The sequence below is a fragment of the Mesocricetus auratus genome, unplaced genomic scaffold (assembly GCF_017639785.1).
Source record: "Mesocricetus auratus isolate SY011 unplaced genomic scaffold, BCM_Maur_2.0 Super-Scaffold_100015, whole genome shotgun sequence".
Taxonomy (NCBI): domain Eukaryota; kingdom Metazoa; phylum Chordata; class Mammalia; order Rodentia; family Cricetidae; genus Mesocricetus; species Mesocricetus auratus.
In genome coordinates this window covers 1695268-1717713 of record NW_024429198.1, presented here as the reverse complement: position 1 = coordinate 1717713, position 22446 = coordinate 1695268, and the positions used below count along the sequence as shown (strand labels likewise).

At 42.2% G+C, this 22446-nt stretch overlaps 1 protein-coding gene across 2 annotated transcripts in view; it reads right to left on the bottom strand.

The window, feature by feature from the left end:
• Window positions 1–97: 97 nt before the first annotated feature.
• Prkaa1 (protein kinase AMP-activated catalytic subunit alpha 1) overlaps window positions 98–22446 on the bottom strand; it is a 32446-nt gene continuing 10097 nt past the window's right edge. Inside the window, exons 2-9 of one of the 2 annotated variants that reach the window (XM_040757650.1) lie at window positions 14474–14615; window positions 12647–12740; window positions 8802–8946; window positions 7668–7755; window positions 4868–5092; window positions 2841–3327; window positions 2605–2731; window positions 98–343 (exon numbers count right to left, since the gene is read on the bottom strand). In XM_040757650.1, the coding sequence (XP_040613584.1) occupies window positions 99–343; window positions 2605–2731; window positions 2841–3327; window positions 4868–5092; window positions 7668–7755; window positions 8802–8946; window positions 12647–12740; window positions 14474–14615 (1553 nt within the window). In that variant the 3' untranslated portion in view covers window position 98. Of the gene's footprint in view, window positions 344–2604; window positions 2732–2840; window positions 3328–4867; window positions 5093–7667; window positions 7756–8801; window positions 8947–12646; window positions 12741–14473; window positions 14616–22446 lie in introns of those variants that run through there. The other variant, XM_040757651.1, reaches the window with a different exon arrangement.

The window sequence follows — 22446 nt, the reverse complement described above, 5'->3', positions numbered from 1 at the left end:
GTGTATATATATATATGTAAAACTTGATAAGTGGAAGTGTTTGGCTATGATTTATTATGCATGCTTATTGCATCAAAGAAATAAGCAAAGTTTTAGGTTTACTGTGCAAGAATTTTAATTAGATTTGCACACATTTCAAAAAATTCTATTGTGTGACTTCCTGGTCTTGGAGCTAAGTCAACAGGAGAAGAGTCGAGTGAGATCACAGATGAGGTAAGAGAAACTTCTGGCGGCTTTCCTTGAGCCTCAGCATCAGAGTCACTCCTTTGGCAAGATCGATAGTTGCTGATGGACCCCGATCTCTGTGGAGTAGCCGTCCCTGATTTGGCCTCTGTAATTTCATCTGGGTGAAAAGAATTCCCACATGTTACTATTTGTCCCTCAAGTGTTCCAACAGTATGAATCAGATTCTTTAAGTGAGACTACTGACCAGCTCCCCAGAGCACGTGTAATTTGTACATTCTCAAATGGGGGCACTTTGTCTGGATTGAGCTACTCACTCACAGTTTTTGCATACAGTATGAAGAATGCCTATGATGACCAGTCTACACAATCTACTACTCTTGACTTTTTAATTGACTAAGAGCCAGGAAACTAATAACCTGGGTTTTAATAAAAATCCCCTAGCAGTAAAATTCTTTTCTATTAAAAGCATAGAATCAATCACTTGAAATATGGAAGATATCTTGGAAATCATCTCAGCCAAGAACCATTTTACTGATATAAAGCAAAAGCCAGAGAAGTCAAGTGATTTGTTAAGGGAACAAATGAACAGAAAAACTCCACCACTTGGGCACTCTACCCTCCCAATTTCAATTCAGTGCTTTTCTCTCTGCACTTTCTCATATTTCATCTGCGAGCATAACAGAGCAACAATTCCAATAAGCAAAATCAGAAAAGCAGGGCCTAGTGGTACAGGCCTTCAATCTCAGCTACTCGGGAAGCTAAAGCAGGAGCTAGAGTTCAAGGACAACCTGGGTAACTTGTGAGACCTTTCTTCAAAGTAAAAAGTAAAAAGAGGGCTGGGCCTAGAGCTTATTGAGAAAGCCTGGATTCATCTCTAGTACCACAAAAGCAACACTAAAAATGAAAGAGAAACTAGTTGTGAACAAAATATAAGTAGAAATACTACTAGAACAGAAATATAGGAATAATAAGTATTCATTTAGTTGGCCAAGTCCAAGAATTGATATAACTCAGACTGCAAAATTATCTAAATACTAAGAGAAAAATAAAGCCTGTTCCCAGTCTCAAACTGTATTGGTGTGTGTAAGCCGACAGGCATATGCTACCCAGACCTGTGGGCATGGCATACACCTGTCACCAGCACTCAAGGGCGGAACAAAGAGGACTGCCCCCCGCTTCAAAGTCAGGCCAGCCTACTTGGAAGACCCTTTCTCAAAAATAAGTAAATAACCAGACCATCAGGTTGGCCAGTGTGTATCACAGCTCAAACCTTTGTTTTCCTTATACTCTGTAGGTGCTGCCTTTGCATCTGTAAGCAATAATTCTAAATATCCTCCCATTGATACTGGTATAGCTGATTTGGAAGAACAGCCATAATCTTGTATTTAATTTTTAAAGTACTTAATAGTAAATAAAACTACAATAACATCAACCTTTTCTTTACAATAAAAAAATTTATGTTGTCAGAACGAACCTTACAAAGCAACAGAAACATGAAAGAAATTTATCACTTTAGAATTAAACTGTAAATTTTTAAAGATTTTACAGGACAATAATCATTTTCTACTTCAGGAGAAATGGGAGTGGTGATCGAGGGCAGTGTTTTATGTATACTAGGCAAGAACTTCACTACTGAACTAAATTCCTGGCCCCAGGATGATGATCTGTAAAAGAACTACAGATGTTCAACATGTACTACATGGAGTGTCGTGGAGCACAGAAGTGACATTCTATTGCCTCCCAGGAAAAAGCCAGGACTCTTCATAAGACACAGAGGTTGCAGATGGAGAGGCAGTGGGGGAGGATGATAAAACAAAGTATGAAAGTGTCCTGCTGGAGGCCAGGGAGCCGGCCTGGTGGATGAAGAGCCTGCTGCGCTGCATAAGGACCTCGATTCCAATCCCCAGACCCATGTAAAAGCCAGGCCAGGAGGTGCACATCTATAACCCCAACACGGAAGGCTGGAAATGAGAGGATCCCTGGGGCTTGCTGGTCAGTAAGTTCAGCCTAAAGGGCAACCTCCTGTTTGGAAAGAGACCTTGTCTCAAAAGTAAGATGGAGAGTGAGGAAAGGCAGTTGACATTGGTCTCTACTGCCCTCACCCTATGTACACTTGGGTGAGGGCACCAAAACTCACATGCGGAGGGAGGGAGGGAGGGAGGGAGGGAGGGAGGGAGGGAGGGAGGGAGGGAGGGAGGGGGAGGAAAGGGAAGGGAGGGAGGAAAGGGAAGGGGGGAGAGAGGGGAGGGGAGCGGAGGGGAGGGGGAGAGGAGGGGAGGGGAAAAAGAAAACAAAGTGATGTATTGAAACTTACTACTTTTCATGCTTAGTTTTAATTCAAAAGAAAAGAAAAAAACTATAAACCAAATTAGTTAACCAGGTCTAACATATCACCTCTGTGGGTTTGTGTGTACTTACCATCAATACTACGGAAATCCAATAAGTAAGTCCGACTATCCACCTGGTATAGCTGTAGACTCATTTTGGAAAATGTGCTTGTCACAGGATTCTTCCTTCGTACACGCAAATAATAGGGGTTTACAACCTAGCATTTGATATGGACAAAAACAAAGGCACATCAAATCAATTCTTCTCCAAAAGACTTTTGTCTACAGGCTCGCCAAATGTGTTAGGGAGAGTGCTTGCCTTCTTACCTTCCACTCATAATCCAACTGCTTGATTGCTCTGCAAACTTCTGCCATGATATCGTTTGGTCGACTTTGGCTTCTAATTCCTAAATGCCACTTTGCTTTCCGTACCCCCTGGTGTTTGGATTTCTGTGGGTTTAATTCATCAAGGGTGTGCCGTGCCCTTGGTGTTTCAGCAACCAAGAATGGTACCCTTTCAGGATGCGGCCGAGTTAAATGGTGGTCGTCAAGAAAAGAATCAGGTGGGCTTGTTGCCAAGTAAAAATCTTTGGCCTCGTTCATTATCCTCCTGTTGTCAATTATGAGGTGGTAAGCAACTGCCAATGGGTCCTGGTGGTTTCTACTGTACAGACAACTGAGGACCTCCTCCTCCGAGCATTCAAACTTCTCACACACTTCTTTTAAGGCCTCGTCATCAATCATGGTTGAACTGTATGATGGATCCTCAGGAAAGAGGTATTTTGGAAGGTCCTGTTTAAACCATTCATGTTCCCTAAAAGGAAACAGCAATGTGCAGGGAAGGATTTTGAGTAAAACCAAGAATAAAAACAACTTTCAAGAGTTTAGGAAATGAATTAACTTACATTTCTACCCATACTATATTACTACCATTTTTTTTAACTGTTTTCCTCTTTGTAGCTCATACTTCATTTGAGAAAAATGTTCTAGCCTGCTGCTAATTTTCTGGGGGGAGGGGGTGGTAAAGACAGGGTTTCTCTGTGTAACTCTGGCTGACCTGAAACTCACTCTATAGACCAGGCTGGCTAACCACCTGCCTCTGCCTCCCGAGTGCTGAGATTAAAGGCGTGTACCACCACTGACCGGCCCTGGCACTTATTTTTAAGAATTGCTGCAGTCTAATGAAAAGATATGTCTACCCAAATGACAATGACAAAATCCAGGTATTTTCCAGCTCAGAAAGAAATTATGTTGTATAGCTTCACTGTTACACTCTTGTTTATACTGCCTCATGTTACATGAAAAGAACTTAGTAACAAAGTTCTAAGCATGCAATTCTTCTGTATACTTAGTTTCATGCTAAGCAATTCATACAAGTAAAATTTATTCCCACCCTCAGGACCCAGTTCTGCATGACCCAAAAGATCATTCTCTGAATGATTCCCTATTATATCATTTAATTGCACATATAAATGGATATGGAACCATATCAAGAACTATGCTAAAATTTAAGAAACAAAATGAAAATGAAAACAACAACAAAACACCGAGGAAAATATCCCCCAAAGAATAATGGTTATTGTCTAAGTATTAGACATAAAAGTATTCTTTTATTCTCTTGTTTTTGTTTTGTTTGTAATTTTAAGGGTATTTTTTTTGTTTGTTTCCAACTGGTCTTGAGACAGAATCTCACCGTGTAGACCAGGCTGGAATGAAATTCACTGTCATTCTCCTGCAGCTTCCCAACCAAGTACTGGCATTTTCTATCAGATTTTAACTATGAAAACATATCTAAAACATATGCAAATCCACTTCTCGCTTCGATATTTTACATCAATTTTTTTTTTTTTTTTGGTTTTACGAGACAGGGTTTCTCTGTATTGTTTTGGAGGCTGTCGGTCCAGCCGGCCTCTAACTCACAGAGATCCGCCTGCCTCTGCCTCCCGGGTGCTGGGATTAAAGGTGTGCGCCACCACCACCCGGCATATTTTATATCAATTTAATAGAACCCATCTGGGGGGTTAAAGCCATGCCCTGCCACTTGGAGTCTCTTTTTCAGCAGGCAGAAGTCTCCAGCTGTCTTGAACAAACTCTGTAGCCCAGGATGGGCTTGAACTCACAAAGTTCCACCTGCCTCTGCCTCCTGAGAGCTGGGATTAAAGATGTGTGTCACCACTGCCTGGCTTCAGCAGGACTTTCAGCATAAGGAGTAAATGGAAAGGGATAAAGAAGCTTAACTCAATTTCCTATGACTCAAAGTGTACGGCAGGAGAAAATATACGTCATTAATAAAATGAAATTTTTCTCATGTCTTGAGACTCAAAAGGTAGAAAAGTACACTGGTTTCAAATTACCTGATATCTTTTATTGTGGCCCTCTTCATGGGATCTACCTGCAGCATATGCTTCAAAAGGCTGATTACAGAGGGATTTAGATACTGCGGTGTATAGAAAATCCCATCACATATCTTCTTAAAAAGAGTTGGCACATGGTCGTCATCAAAGGGGAGGGTCCCACATAACAAGGCATAGAGGATGACCCCACTGCTCCAGATATCCACCTCAGGGCCTGCGTACAATCTGAATAGGGAAGACGGCTGCATTAATCACAATAGCAAAAAGCATTACTCAACACTCTCCAAATACAAGCATTTTATAAACAATCAACACAAGAAAATAATTCTTAAAGAAATCAGTATTCAGAATATGGTATTTATAGCAACTGCTGCACATCACACATAAAGATGTTAATCTTACCAGTGTTACCTTTTTAAAGTTAAGGTGCTTTGCCAATTATGAGCCATGGGTAAAATTGTTTTACTACCTTACTATGACCTTCAAACGGTCCTATCAGGAAGGCCCAACCTTGAACCATCATGATCGATGCTGAATTTGAGGCACGGAGATAAAGGATTTTTTTAAATAAATTTTAATTTCGTGTGTGTGTGTGTGTGTGTGTGTGTGTGTGTGTGTGTGTGTGTGTCTGCATGCACGTGTGCTCGTACACGTGTTGGTGTGCCGTGTGTATATCCGTGCAGGCGCACGGTGAGTGTGGGGGTGGACAGACAGCCTGTGGAGTCAGTTCTCTCCTTCAACCTTTCCGTAAGTTTCAGGGACCACACTTGGCAGGAAGTGCTCTCCCAGCTGAGCCACCTCACTGGCCCAAGATTCAATTCTGTAGTGCCAGACTCTGAGTCCATCTCACCCATCTCTCCTAAAACCCTCACATCAAGGTTCAAAAGCTTGAGGCTGAAGAGATAAGTAGAATTCACAGAGTACTTTAAACTTCTACTGGAAGCACTCTGGAGACAAGTATCTGCCCCCACCTTTTTATTTAAATTACAATCTTATTTTGCATACCAATCCCAGTTCCCTCTTCCTCCCTCCACCACTCCCCCAACCATCTCACCATCCTGCCCACCCCATCCACTCCTCAGAGAGGGTGAAGCCTCCCATGGGGGATCATCAAAGTCTGTCACATCATTTGGGGCAGGACCGAGACACACGCCCCCCAACATGTGCCTAGGCTAAGCAAGGTATCCCTCCACAGAGAATGGGCTCCAAAAGCCAGTTCATGCACTAGGGATGGCCCCATATACTGCCCAAGCCCCCCAATTGACACCCACGTTCAGGGGGCTGGAGATAAGTATCTTGCTGCAAAAAAAAAGTTGAATCATGCATTTAGAGTCTGGCTTCAGGAAGAAAAAAAAATATTCAAAATGACAAAATAAATTATTACAAATATCAATAAAAACTTTTTTGAAAATAAGTGTTCCTATTCATCCAGACCTCATAGACTGACTATGCCTACTAAACAAATAGATTTTGCTAACAGTTCATTTTATGTATGTTTGATCATAATGCATCACTTTTTTTATATAATTATATCCACCATTGTATCTAGGTCCTGCATTTTTTTCCATACCAAAGGAATTAAGACAGAAAACACAAACGAATTTTCTTGTTTGATAGGCTGGTTGGTTGGTTTTTAGAGACAGGGTTTCTCTGTGTAGTCCTGGCTGTCTTGACACTCGCTCTGTAGACTAGGCTGGCCTCAAACTCACAGAGATCTGCCTGTCACTGCCTTCTGAGTGCTGGGATTTAAGGCGTGCGCCACCAACTGTCCAGCCAAGTTTAGCATTCTTATACTGCAGTGTCTAGCTGACCTAGAGCAAGACTGAACACAAATGAATCTGACTTTCTCCCTCTCTCCCTCCCCCACCTCACTTTTTCCTGATACAGGCTCTACCTATATAGTTCCACCTCAAAACATGTGCAGTGCTCAGGGTGTAAGTACACACTACACCCAGCCCCTCTGACTCCTGATTCTGGAGGACCACTTCTTTAGTTCAATTTCCTAAGACACTTTCTTTCCTTGTAAAACATGAAGCTACTACACAGATGACATCCATTTGAATAACTATGAAACTATACATTACATTATACTTGAAACTCCATTTTGCTTTCTGTTTGGGTATTTCGTTTGTTTTGGTTTGTTTTGTTTTTTGAGGTAGTGTCTTGGATATCAACGAATGATATCAACGTCTCAGACTCTAGAATTACAAGCATGAACCTCTTGTAATGCTCATTTTTTATTTTTTGTCAAGTTAGCCATTTCTCATGAGTATGTGGTTTGATATGTTTTCAGTAACTTAACCTATCTTACCTTTACAACTGACTTGCTTTAAATTCATCCTAACATGACTTGCAAACCAACATTTTCCTCTATAAATGGTTTTGCTAATTTACTCACATTTTTTATAAAATTTATCTTTGTGTGTGTGTCTGTCTGTCTGTCTGGCTGGCTGGCTGTCTTTCTATCAGTCTGTCCGTGGTGTATACACACATGCATGTAACTGCTTGCAGAAACCAAAAGTGCATTGGGTCTCCTGGAGGTAAGTTACAGGCAGCTGTGAGCCACCTGAATGTGGGTGTTGAGACCCAAACTCTAGTCCTCTAGAACAGCAAGTGCTCTTAACCACAGAGCCACCTCTCCTGCTCCTCATGTATTATTCTTAAAATGCAAAATTTGCTGGTGAGAAAACACTTCTCTCTTTCCTTCTCCAGTATTGAATATGACAATATAGACTAACAAAATCTAAAAAGAAGTAAGTAACTACACATACATCAAAAGTAGCATTATATCAAATACTACCTTCCTGAAATTACTTCTGGTGCAGCATAATTGGGTGAGCCACAGCTTGTTCTTAAAAATTCACCATCTGACATCATGTTTGAAAGACCTGAAAAGACAAACAACGGCCACTCAAGGTTCCCCACGGACAAAAAGAAAAGTCCATTAAACACAGCTAAATTTATTTATGTTAACAAGATCAACCACCATTTATTTTTTCTTTCTTCAACGTGATCACAAACTTTACCTCCTAAATACTTCACCCTTATACAAAAATGCACAATGTGTTTCAACAACTAGAGTTTAATGAGTATATATTAAACTAGTGACAGTTTTGTTTGTTAGAATAAATGTGAAATGCTTAACTTTTAATAGATATTGATAGGCAAAATAATCTCAGATAAATAGAAAGTTTTCTACCAGTCCTTCTCTGTTTTTCAAAAACAAAACCCAAGCCCAAAATGGTCACCTTGAACCTATAATCTCTGTATTTTATTCCCTTTTCTTTTATGAAAAAGGGCCTTACTATGTTTCCCCCTTGAATTCACCTGCCTCCATCTCTGGAATATAGGATTAGAGGCATGTGCAACCGCATCTGAAATTCAACTTTATAGCATTTAAATATTTAAGAGTTTCCTTTCTAGATTTCCATTTTTTCAATAATCCCACCCCATTTTCTCCATACTTGACCAAAAGAATATATTGGACATAAAGTCATCGTAACTTGCAATATCTACTATCACAAAACTGAATTTTACAGCTGGCTAGATGGCTCAGCAGACAAAGGTACTTCCCACCAAACCTGATAGCCTGAGTTTAGTCTGTGAGACCCCAGGGTGAGAGAACAGAAACAGTTCCCAAAGATGTCCTTTGCTATGTGTATATGAGTCTGTGTACATGTAAATGTGCATGTGTGTGTGTGCCCACTCATGCACACATGTGTGTATGAGTTTTTGTGTGTGCACGAGCACGCGACTGCATGTGTACATGTGCACAAAATAACTAAATCTCTTTATACTCAGTTCTGAAGAAGAGAGGAACTCACTGTTTTCCCCTTTTGCATGTTCATTTACAAGATGAGATTTTTCAGCATACCCCACAGACACTACTAAAGACGGCTACCTACACTCCCCAAATAGTTCAAAATGTCCTTACCGAAATCAGCTATCTTTGCATTCATGTGTGCATCAAGCAGGACGTTTTCAGGTTTCAGGTCTCTGTGGACCACCATGTGCCTGTGACAATAATCCACACCAGAAAGGATCTGCTGGAACAGACGTCGACTTTCCTTTTCATCCAGCTAGGAAAAATAGAAAAGTATCTTAAGCTGTGCACTATATTAAATAATACAAGTTTCAACGGAAACTTGCAATTCTCCAGCCTATAAAGTGCCGAAGCATGAAAACTTCCAAGTATCCGTCACCATGAGGTACTTTTGAAAAGGGGAAGTAATGCAGGCAAACACTAAACTGAAATGCCAGGAGGTTACAGGGACCCAGATCAGCAGCTCAACTTTCTGATCCTATCACCTGCATAGACTACACTAAAAAACCTGTCATCTTCTGTAGTTCATGGGCTAGGTCTAGTAATTTCAACTTCTACCTGAAACTAGGCGTGCTAGTTGGTGATTTTTAATCCTTCATTCTTTTAATAAATATTTATTGAACACATTCAACATGCTATACAGGTTAGACATTCATAATACAGAAATGAATGAAAGGAAGGCCCTATTCTACTGGACAAAAATATGACAGTTAAAAAAACAAAAAACACATCAGTGTAACAGTGGGGAGAAAAGGGTCAGAGTGACACAGAACATGCTCTGATGGACAAATGCAAACCATGGTCAAACAGAGAGTCCTAGTCAGACTCGGTAGATCGCCAAACAAAACAAAAAGTCATGCAAGCCAGAAAGAGGCCTGCAGGAAGGAGGGGGACAGGAGTGGGAGGGAGAAGCGAGCACAGGAGTGAGAATAAACAGAATGCACACACACACATGGATGAAACTGTCCAAAAATAAACAGAATAAACAGAATGCACACACACACATGGATGAAACAGTCCAAGAATGAATTTAGTTGATAACAAAGGAAAGGAAAAGAATACAGAAAGTGCTGTTGGGATGGGGGTACCACTTTAGACTATGACAAAGTAACAGAGCACTGTAAAAGAATTACAAAGCAACCACAGACTGTATTCTGAAATTTAAGATATTTTTAAGTTTTGTGTGTGTGTGTGTGTGTGTGTGTGTGTGTGTGTATGTGTGTGTATACACCTGCATATGGATGCCTACAGAGGCCAGAACTATAAGGATCTAGAGTTAAGAGACAGTCATGAGCTACTCTAGACCTCCAGACCTCTGAGAGAACAGCACACTCTCATGACTGCTGAGCCATCTCTTCGGGTCCAAGATGCTTTTATTTATCTAAACAAAGCAAAACCCTTAACACTTTTTCCTTTTGTGTGCTTAAAAAACAAAACCTTATGCTACAATTAAAATGTTTAAATATAATCTTTTAAAAGTAATCTTCAAAAATGTTTGCTCATCAAGTAATAACCACTACTGGTTTACACCCACTCCAGGAGAGTGCATTTAATAAATAAGCTGCAGATCCCCTAGGCAAGGACTCTAACATGCAATCCTCTGGCAGGTCATGAGTGAGCATTCTAAATCCAGAATTCTACACCTTCATCGCATGGATAACGTGGGGACAAAGACAAACTATTTCTTGGGATGCAAATTGAAGTGTAAGACATCCTTCCTCAAGAAAAATATATTAAAATATGTAATTTGTAATCTAATGCCTTTATTTGTTCCAGTAGATGTTATAAAAGATGTATGAAATAGGAAGAGAAAAACTAACTAATAATATAAGAAGTAAAATAAGTAGAAAGGCTACAAAGTGGAAAGTATTCTTATACTTAGAGAAATACAGTACAAAGAATGGCAGAGACTAAAGGAGGACAGCAGAGTCAAGGCACATTTCAGCTGATGAGGTCACACAGGGTCTTGTTTGTGGTCACAGCCTAGGGTGTTATCAGCAGTGCACAGGGCCCATGAAACAAAGAGACCGAGAGACAGCAGCCCTCAAAAGAAGTGCTTGAACAGCAGATGAAGAGAGACTGAGCACAAAGGGAGAAGCAAAACCAAGGTCTAGAGGAAGAAATAAAGACGTGTGCACAGGACATCTCAAGGACATCACGGCAGGAACAGGGCATTGTAGGGAAGATGTGCACTAAGTGACAATCAGCACACTAACAGAAGAGACTTGACCCCAACTTCCAGCTCGGTTCCAAGAGCTAAACTACTACTTTCCACAAAACAGAAAATATCAAATCAAATGAAGAAGAAAAATACAACTGCTAGCAAATGATTCACCCTACCCAAATTAACAACTCAACCGACGGGAAAAGCCACCAACCAATAAATCTCACACGTCTATGAGCTTGGCATTTGGAACTTCATTCTGACATTTACGTGGACAGTCAAGAATCACCAGATCTGAGGAAGAGTCATGAAAAAAAGACAAAGACAAATAAAATGAGCAGGAAAAGGGGGGGACCTAGCAGAAAGCACCAAGAATGGAGCAGTGAAGGAATCGAAAGACAATTAAAACCAAAATGTGTTTCTCAACCAGGTAAGGGTACATCTGTGAAGCCAAACAGGCAGGCTGTCTAAAGGCAATTTCAGAAAATAAGGTAGATGTCTGAAATACAGAAACAGGAGAGCTGAAAATTCAGCATTCAAAACATAAAACAAACATCCCCATACTGTAGTGCATAATGACTGGAAATGATAAGCAGAAGGAAAAAGATAAAAAAGGCAGTGGTTATTTTAGGAAGAATTCCTCTAGGGGACAGGAGTGAGGCATTGAAGGATGAGGAAGGGAGTGTTTTAAGTAGAAATTAATCGTGTTAAGACATAAGTAAAGATTAACTTGGTTAGTGAGTTTGATTCTGATTAAAGAGAAACACTACATAAAGCGAATGAATGAATAATGCACACAACTTTGGGCTGAGAGCAGGCCAAGTTCTTTTCTCAGGGCTAGGTGTGGGTCTTCTAGAAGGTACAATTCCCATAACCTGAGGCCGGATGTGGGCAGGGGACAGTGCTCAGTATTCATATCTGTAACTTAAATGTCCACAGTCCTTCCAGCACTGAAGCCTTTGACTAACCCTAAGCCCTCCATGAAGCCTGTTCCTACTGTGCCAGGTACATCAGAGTCCAGAAACCAAAGAGTGGATGCAACTTAAATGTGGCCAGGTTAACAACAAGGCCTACACCTTTAGTATTTAATAATATATTTTGTAAGGAATACTTAGAAAGTATAAGATGCACTGGGCATTGGTGGCACATGCCTTTAATTCCAGCACTCAGGAGGCACAGGCAGGTGGATATCTGTGAGTTTGAGGCCAGCCTGGTCTACAGAGTGGGTGCCAGATTAGGCTCCAAAGCTACACAGAGAAACCCTGTCTCAAAAAAGAAAAAACAAAAAACAAACAAAAAAAAAGTTTAAGACGCATATTAAAAAGGTTTGTATAAGCTGAGCACACCTTTAATCCCAGCACTTGGGAGGCAGAGGCAAGGAGGTCTCCATGCATCAAAAGCTAATCTGACCTACAGAGTGAGTTCCAGGCCAGCCAAGGTGCCACAGTGAGACCCTGTCTCAAAAAAAGGAAAAAAGTTTGTACACCCAAAAACATAAATCTGAGGAGTATACATTTTAGGCATTTAAGTGAACTTTATCACTAATAAGTCATGTGACCTTGAACAATATGTAACTGGGAGGCTTATTATCTACGTCTGTCTGTGTAAGTGGCTCAGGGCCATCGCTGAGGTCTTCCTTTCTACCTCTAAGCAGCCTATAAGTCTAAGCAAATATGACTAAGGGAACTGGCTACTAAACAGACCTCTGAAAATTGCTTTCTGACATTTTGATGCAAATAAGGGGTACAGGGGAGTTACAAAATATGTACAGGATTAAATGAGAATGGCTTACCCTTCCATTTTTACAGATATAATCAAATAGCTCTCCTCCTGAGACATATTCCATCACCATGAAAATATCAGATGGTGTACTGATGACCTGGTACCTGGTGAGAGAAAACATTTATCTACTAATATTAAAGCACGTGCATTCGTCCATTCAATAAGAATCACTAAACACCTGTAACACACCCAGAACTGTGCTAGAAGCTACAAGACTGTGGGAACAAAGTCAGTGTCCTGCTTGTGTGCTGCTCGTGAGCCAGGGTCCAGGAAGCAGACAGTAAGTAAGCATTAGGTAGTGCAGAGCATGCGATGGAGAAAAGGAGGCAAACTCTCTACTGTACAGAGTTCTCCAGGAAGGCCAGAGTACAACCAAGCTGAGGAGGAAGGGAGGGGGGAGGGAGGGAGGGAGGGAGGGAGGGAGGGAGGGAGGGAGGGAGGGAGGGAGGGAGGGAGGAAGGAACGAAGGAAGGAAGAAGGAAGGAACGAAGGAACGAAGGAACGAAGGAAGAAGGAATGAAGGAAGGAACGAATGAAGGAAGGAGCAAGCAGACTACATTCCCCCGGGAGGAAGGTGAACCAGACAGAGTGAGGAGCAATGGCAAGGGCCCGGGTCAGAGCCTGCTGGGCATGCTCATCGTAAGGCAGAAGCAAAACAAGCCTGGAGAGAACAGGGAGTCAGTCACTGGAGGCCAGATGTCACAGCCAGGAAGGTAGAGACTTTTGGCTTTTATGTAAAGGAAGATGAGAGGCTATGGGATGTTTTCAATGCTAGCAGTCACGTGGTCTGCATGTTCAAAGAAGAGTGGCAGCGGTTTGAAGAACTGACTGAATGCTAAGAAGCAGCCGAGGCTCCTCCAGCAACCCGGGAAAGGGCAGATGGTCCAGACCAATGTGATGGTGCTGAATCACTGAGAGGCAGAGCAGCGATCCACTCTGGAGGAAGAGGGAGGCGGGAGGGGTAAACAGGGGTAGACAGGACTGTTGAAGATGCTCCTAAGTCTTCATCAGGGGTGATGTGGCAATTAACCACAATGGTGAGAGGTGATAAAGAGATGAGACTTAACCAGGACCTCCCAGTAAGGATTTAAAGTAAGCAGCGGGCATAGGACCCAGAGTTCAAAGCAAGAAATGTACATTTATGGACATGGGCATATGATGTTACAAAACACTTTCATAAATGAGATTAAAAACCAAACAATTTGAGCCGGCCAGTTCAACAGAAAAGTCCAAGCAACTTTAAATGATAGCCTACATGGTAACACAGGGGTAAGAAATAAGCTACCGATAGCCTCATGGAGCCAACCTCAAAGCAACAATGAGGCTCACTGTCCTCCTGCAATACTAGATTCCTCAGATTCTGGTATGTCTATCAAGTACAAGCGGGACAGGGAAAAACCATTCCTAGCGCACAGTCTCTCATGAGCCTAATTCCCAACATGTAGAAATTTGAAATCTGGAGGTCAGGAATGTCTTGCCTCTTTTTTTCTTTTGGATAGAACCGGAGACCAAACAGAGGCTCTGGCACCTGCTACAGAGACTTTTACTAGAACATCAGTAGTGGGTTCTCTACATACAAACAGAAGCACAAAGCATTATCCGAAGGGCCTCTGTTCCGACAACCGGGAAGAACAAGAATAGGCATGATATGAATCACGCTAAAACAGGAGGGCGGGCTTTGTAACTGGCAGTGGACCGGGATGAACACAGAAGCAGAAAGCAACCACCAGCCTCAGACACGGGAAGAAGGCCAGGCCCCACTGTGGCTTGCCAGTTAGGCAGCTTAACAAAGGGCAGGAGCAGATGACGGGACCAGGTTTGACAAAGCTGGGCTTACAGTTTAATTATGTGAGGGTGCCGGAAAAGCTTCAAGTTCTGGATCTCCCTTCGGATCTTCCCCACCACATCCAGGCTTCGGATCTTCTGCCGGTTGAGTATCTTCACGGCAACTTTATGTCCAGTCAGTTCATGTTTGCCCACTGCAGGAGGGATAATTTTAATACGTCAGTACCAGGTCTGGCTGGTAATATGCTTTGCTGTGTTAGAATAGTAAGCCAAGCACTCTGAGAAAATACTTGAGCCAGTTTGCCACCCTCCCTGCCCCCACCATCAGAACCCTGAATGTTCAGATGTTTAAGTCAGGAGAAGTACACAAGGAACTGCTCGCTGGCAGTGGGTTTGGGGGGAAGGAACAGCTACGGGAGAACGAGGAGAAATTCTTGCCTCTTGGATGCCTCCATGTACTCAAATTCTTCTAACTCGTTATTCATTTTTAAACTATTGGCTATACAAAATCAAACTCTATGTTTTGACACTTTCCACAGAGGTTCACACAGGGAGAAACTGGTATGCCATCACTAACATCATTCGATAAGACATGGTAGCTTATGCCTGGAATCCCAACAGTCAGACAGCAGAGGCAGGGGGACTAAGAACTTAGGGCAGACCTGGGCTACAAGGTGACACTGTGTCTCAAAACAACAAGAACCAATAAAAATCATTTGACAAAACAGTTTCATCTTCCCCTCAGAACACTGGCCTACAGGGCTGGGAAAGACGGCTCAGCCAGGGAGAGCTGCAAGAGCCTGAGGCCCTAAAGTCAAATTTCTATAACCCATGCTTAAAAAACGAGGTGGGAATGCTGGAGGGAAGGCTCAGCACTTAATAGCACTGACTGCTCTTCCAGAGGACTCAAGTTCAATTCCCAGCATCCACATGGCAGCTCACAACAGTCATTCCAGTTCAGAGGACCCAACACCCTCACACAGACAAGCATATAGGCAAAACACCAGTACACATAAAATAAAAAAAAATAAAAAAATTAGTCATTTGCTGGATGATGTCGTACAACTTCACTCCAGAGGCAGAGGTAGGTGGAAACTCTTGAGTTTGAGGCCAGCCTTGTCTACAGAATAAGTTTCAGGACAGTCAGAGAAACCCTATCTTGAAAAACTGGGGTGAGGGGCACAGACTGTAGCACATCATGCCTGTAACCCCAACACTGGGGGAAAGAGGGCAGTTGAACAGAGATGGAGTCACTGGGGCTTACTAACTGACTACCTAACTGCAGTTTCAATAAGAGATCTTGTCTCAGAAGAAAAAGTCAGAGAATGATAAAGGAGGCCACACCCTCTGACCTGGCATTTGCACATAGAACACACACATACACACACACAAAACAAAATAAATAAACTCCCCTGTGACACTAACACGCTTCCCCTATTATTAACAGTTCCTGTACCTTTTTTTTGTTGTTGTTGGAATTTTGGCTCAATGGCGTGTAGTTTCAAATATGAAATTTAAAAATAAGTGAGTTCAGTTTGGAGAGATTGTTGATTGGTATCAGCAGTGCTTCTAGAGGGCTTCAGTTTCATCCCCAGCACCCACATAGTGGCCCATTAGCCATCCATAACTTCAGTTACAGGGATCCAATAACCAATTCTGGTCTCTTTGGGCCCACACGCGCACACGCACGCGCACACACACACACACACGCACACACGGTGCACAGACATATATGCAGATGAAATACCCATGCACATAAAATTAAATAAGTTGGCCAGGCAGTTGTGGGGCACACCTTTAATTCCAGCATTCGGGAGGCAGAGGCAGGTGGATCTCTGTGAGTTCGAGCATGGTCTATAAGAGCTAGTTCTAGGACAGCCTCAAAAGTCACAGAAAAATCCTGTCTCAAAAAGCAAACAACAAAATTAATAACAATAATAAATAAAAATAAAGTCGTTTTTAAAAGGATTCTATCTTATCACATCCTAAGCCCGTCTAGTCAATGGGCACAGAAGAATTCAGACACTGTCTGCCCTTTCTCAAGAACCTATGGGAAATTACAGATCCTATCGAAATCAGAGTGGAAACAAACAAAAAAGATGACATGTCTAGTTAAGAGATCTGAGTCAGGTGGTGAGTGGCATACACCTTTAATACTAGTCCTCCTGAGGCAGGGACAAACAGTTCTCTGTGAATTCGAAGCCAGCCTGGTCTACAAAGCAAGTTCCAGGACAGCCAAAAATGTTACACAGAGAAACCCTGTCTTGGGGGGAGAGAGAGACAGACAGACAGAGACAGAGAAGCAAAAAAGAAGATCTAAGAGAGTGCTGGCTTGCTTTCCTAGTCTTGGGAGCATTGCTGCTAGTTCCAGGCCAGCAAGGGCTACAGAACGGGACACTGTCTCAAAAAGCAAACAAGTTAATAGTGCTTGCCTGTAATGCTACCCTGAGAAAAGGAGAGAGGAGTTTAAGGTAATTTTTGGCTGCAAAGAGAGCTCAAGACAGTTTAAATGGCATAAGACTCTGTCCCCAAGAGCCCAAATGCCCCACAAAAAAAAACAAAAAAAAAAAAAAAAAAAAACAGGAATCCAATGCAGGAGGAAAATTAAGAAAACTCCCAAGCCAGGCATTGGTGGCGCACGCCTTTAATCCCAGCACTCCAGAGGCAGAGGCAGGCGGATCTCTGTGAGTTCTAGACCAGCCTGGACTACCAAGCGAATTCCAGGACAGCCTCCAAAGCCACAGAGAACCCCTGTCTCAAAAAACCAAAAGAAAAAAAGAAAAAAAAGAAAGAAAAGAAAACTCCCAAATGGAAGGAAGCTACAGGAACAGATGATAGCAGCAAATCCGGGTAAGGCAACAAAAGGGGGCCACGAAAGTTATTTAGAGAGAAGAGAGATGCTAACCCTATACCTTTCAAAGTATGGAATATGAAAGGCAGGCAGTATCTCTAATCCTAGCACTCAGGAGGCAGAGGCAAGAAGATTTCCAAGTTCAAGGCCAGCCTGGTCTACATAGTTCAAGGCCATTCAGGGCTACATAGTAAGACCCTGTCTCAAAACACCAAGAAGAGAAAGGAAAAACAAACAAGCTAAAGTGTGGTTTAGCAATTACTATTTGTAGTAGTTTGAATGTGGTTGACCCCCATAATCTCATAAACAATGGCCTTGGAGAAGGAAGTGTGTCACCATGGGGGTGGGCTTTGAGGTTTCCTATGCTCAGGATTCCACCCAGTGTCTCCGTTGACTTCCCTGCTGCCTGCAGGATATAGGACTGTCAACTCCTCCTCCAACACCATGTTTGCCTGCATGCCACCATGCTCCCTGCCACGATGATAATGGACTGAACCTCTGAGACTGTAAGCTGCCACCCCAATTAAATGGTTCCTTTATAAGAGTTGCTGTGGTCATGGTGTCTCTTCACAGCAATAAAAACCCTAAGACACTATGCAGTCATAAGGCTGAAAAATAAAGGCAAGTTTTTAAAATACGATTATAAATATATCAGGGAAATGGAAATACAAAGGAAAAAATACAGGAAGAAGAAAATGCTAAAATTAGTGTAAAACCAAGAACATTCTAATTTCTAACATGGCTTTTGCCAATCTCGAATCCTAATTAGATGTGACTAAGTACAGCAACTGTTACAGCCCGATTTGGGAAGTACTTTCTGTCTGGGAACTAGTTTAAAGACACTTAATCTCATCTGTTCCACCTGTCCCCCAAATTTACAAGCTCTGGCCCAGTGGGAACCCTGTCTCCATTAGCTACCCAACTGAGCCACCACTGGGAAACAGGACAAAGCAGGGCCATGGTAGATTCACACTTGGAAAGAGTTCTGGAAAACAAGCCATTGGGACTTAACGTCATCACAAATAAATTAACATCATCACAAATCAACCAGTCTTCTGTTAGGCCCTGCTCAATAGAATATCAACCCAACTAACACAATTAAACAATTAAGGGTCAGAGAGAGAGCTCAGTAGACACAGCATCTGTTGCCAATCTGACAGCCTGTGTTTGATCCCAGGGTCCACACAGTGGGAGGATAGAATTACTTCCTGCAGGCTTTCTTCTACCAGCACATTGGGTCACACATGCCCCTACATACACAGATATACACACACATTCATAATTAAAAAAACAAAAACACTTGAGGTTTTCCAAAACTGTAGATGTAATTTCTTTCGTCAGGTAGGAACTAGAGTAGAAGACTCTGAACATTCTCTCAGATCCATTTGGCATTTTGTACCCAGCATTCCCTATAAACAAGCCTAGCGTAGTCCATGAGCTCTAAGTCAATGAGAAACCCTATCTCCAAAAACTAGGTGCACACCTTTATTACCAGCAACTCAAGAAGCAGAGGCAAGTCGACCTCTGTGAGTTCAAGGTCAGCCTGGTCTACATAGTAAGTTCTAGGCTGGCCAGGGCGTCGCATGTAGTAAGATCCTGTCTCAAAACAAAACAATAATAAAAAAAACAAGGTAGACATTGCCAGAGGAACCACAGACTAGAAGCTGACCCCTAGTTTGCACACACACATCCACATCCCTGAACACACATGTGTACCTGCAACTAAAAACATTATGTATATTGTGGTGGTTTGAATGTGACTTGGCACCATAAGCTCGTGTGGCTTGTTGTAGTAGGCATGGCCTTGTTGGAGGAAGTGTGTCATCGTGGGGGTGGGCTTTGAGGTCTCCTATGCTCAAGCTATGGCTGGTGACACAATTCACTTCCTGTTGCCTGCGGACAAAGACGTAGAACTCTCAGCTTCTTCTCCAGCATCATGTCTGCTTGCACACCGCCATGTTCCACCATGATGATACGGACTAAGCCTCTGAAACTGTAAGCCACCACATTAATTGTTTTCCTTTATAAGAGTTGCTGTGCTCATGGTGTCTCTTCACAGCAACTGAAACCCTGACTAAGACATATATACACATACACAAAAAGCAACCTGAGTAGTGGCACACTACTATAACCCAAGCACTAGGGAGCTAAGGCAAGAGGACTGCCAAGAATTTGAGGCTAGTCCGGGCTACACAGCAAGACCCTGTCTCAAACTAATAAAGCAGAGCTGCAGATGTAACGCAGTTGGTAAAGTGCTTGCATAGCACTGGCTTAATCCCCAGTACTGTTTAATTGAGTGTGATGGTGTAGCCTTGAAGTTCTGGGTCACCCTTCAATGATAGCAACTTAAAGGTCAACCTGTGATATATAAGACTGATATTTCAAAGAAAAGCCAGATATAGTGATTCATGAATTTGATTTCAGTGCTTAGAAGGCTGAGACACAAGTTCAAGGCCAATGCCAACTGTGTAAGACCTTGTCTTAAAAACAAAAACAAAAAAAATTAATCTAGCATGGCTCAGTAGTTAAGGTTGCTTATTGCCAAGTCTGATGACCTGAGTTCAATTACTAGGATCAATACGGTAGAAGGAAAAAACCAACTCCTCAAAGTTGTCCTTTGAATTCCACTAACACAACATGGTACACACACACACACACACACACACACACATGAATACACACATTCAAATACCCATATACACATACATACACATACACACTTACACATACACATACATCCTTATAAACACATACACATTTACACACCTGTATTAACATATACTCACAAACACACTAGTGTGTGCTTGCACACACACACACACACTTTTTCATTAAGAATAGAGAGAGACATAGAGCACAATAAGAATTCTACAACAAACCAGGCGTTGGTGGCACACACCTTTAATCCCAGCACTCAGGAGGCAGAGGCAGGCGGATCTCTGTGAGTTCAAGACCAGCCTGATCTACAAGAGCCAGTTCCAGGACAGCGCCCAAAGCCACAGAGAAACCCTATCTCAAAAAACAAAAAAATATATATTTCTACAACAGAAGAATTCAAGTCACTTAGAAGGCAGTAAGACACAGCAACAATGTGACACATGTTATGGTCTGACACTAAAACCACAGAATTTAACAAGAATAAAGGTCACATGCTAGCTAAGGGACAGGAATCAAGCATATAATTTTAGTAATAAGGAGAATATTTCACCTGTATCAAGTATATAATTTTAGTAATAAGGAGAATATTTCACCTGTATCAAGTATATAATTTTAGTAATAAGGAGAATATTTCACCTGCACACGCTACAAGTTCCCGCCTTAAAATGGCAAGTGAATGAAGCCAATATCCAATCAAGCACACAACACCTTGTCTCATACTTGAGCATCTCATCAAACTAAAAGCAACCAGAAGTGCAGAGACACAAGCTCTTAAACCACTTAAGAGGGCCTTCAGTGCGTAAACAGTTTCCCTCCAGGACTGAGGACCTGAGTTCAATCCCCAGATCTCACATACATGGTGGAAGATGAGAAAAGATTCCTTCAGTGTGTGTACAAATGCTTTGTGACACACGAGAGGGGGGGGATTGGACTCCTTATATCAAATGAAAAAAAGCAAGTAGGGTGGTGGTGATGCACCAGGAGGCAGAGGCAGGAGGATCTTTGTGAGTTCGAGACCAGCGTGGTCTACAAGAGCTAGTTCCAGGACAGCCTCCAAAGCCACAGAGAAACCCTGTCTCGAAAAACAAAAACAAAAAAGAAAAAGAAAAAGAAAAAAAGCAGAAAAAATGTCACATAAATTCAAAAGCATTCAAACAAAAATTGGGAAGGGTTGGCTGGGGGATGGAAGCTGCTACAAGAGCAGTCATAAAGCAAACAGTCGTTCAGACCTCCCAGCCAGACTCTAGCAACCAACTAAACAGAAAGGAAGCAACAGAGAAAGCAGTATGATTGCTTTTTCTGTCTGCTTAACAAAAATCAACATAATAGTTCCTTTTCTGTGTGCTGGGAGCGGCTGGAAGAACCAACAGAACACTTTAGGGAAACCAAAAGAAAATGTCTTGAGAGTTAAAGATGACACTGTATTTAAGAAGAAAAATAAAAGTGACTCAAGTTGAACTATGAAGTAAACTGAACATGCATGAATGTTTCTCAGTTTATTACAGTTTATTCTGTAAGAACAAAAGACTGCAAATCTCCTAATTTCAGAAAACAGCTTAATCCATTGTTGTTCCAATACAGCAGACTCCTGCTGGAAGACTATGAGAAATGTTCCTATCAATATGAAGAGGAAGCAAAGTTACAGACTTCCACATCTGGCAGCGACAGAAAAAATAAGAAAGGTATTCTATAGCCACTGCTTTTACATTTCTTTTCTGTTTTACGCTCTTTTCAGTTAATCCCAGCACTGGGGAGACAGAGGCAGGCCAGCCTCGTCTACAGAGTGAGTTCCAGGACATGCTCCAAAGCAATACAGAGAAACCCTGTACCGAAAAACAAAAAACAAAAGTAAAGGAGAGAGCAACAACACTAAGCAGATTGGGCATCCAGGTCCCCTCCACCCCAGAAGGCAGCGTGTATACAAAGCACTGACTCTGTCGCCCCGGGTGCTGTTGCTGTTGGGACATCTGCTGCAGGCAGGTTAAAACTGTAAATGTAGCCTCCTGTTCAGCAAGGGTGGCCATGATGGCACATAAAGCAGTGTCTGTAAACTGCCTTTCGCACTGCCTAGCACATAGTAAGGGATCATAGACAATTGGAGCTATTAGGATTTATAGATAAGTTCCCATTATTCCCAAACCAGTCCCCAGCCCCATTTAACCGGCTCTGAACTACCCATCTTAATCCTTGGATAGCCATTTTGGATCTTAGCTCTTAGATAGTGCTTTCTGTTCACACTTGTATTCAGCGGTCCACTCTCACCAAGGCTTCAAAAGTCTTTGGCGCCGCCTCTCACCAGCTTAAACCCCACCATCCCAACCCACTACACTCCAAGCCTGAGATTTCTGGATGCCAAAGTTCACCGGTTAATATTCAACAGGTCACTGCCACACACTTAGGACTATGTCTCCTTCTACCTACAAATATCAGAAACAGTTCTATGGCCACAGATGGGAACAGTCCAGCGTGGGGTAAAACGGGCTCATTTCACTATAATTTAAGCAAGTAAGGTCCTC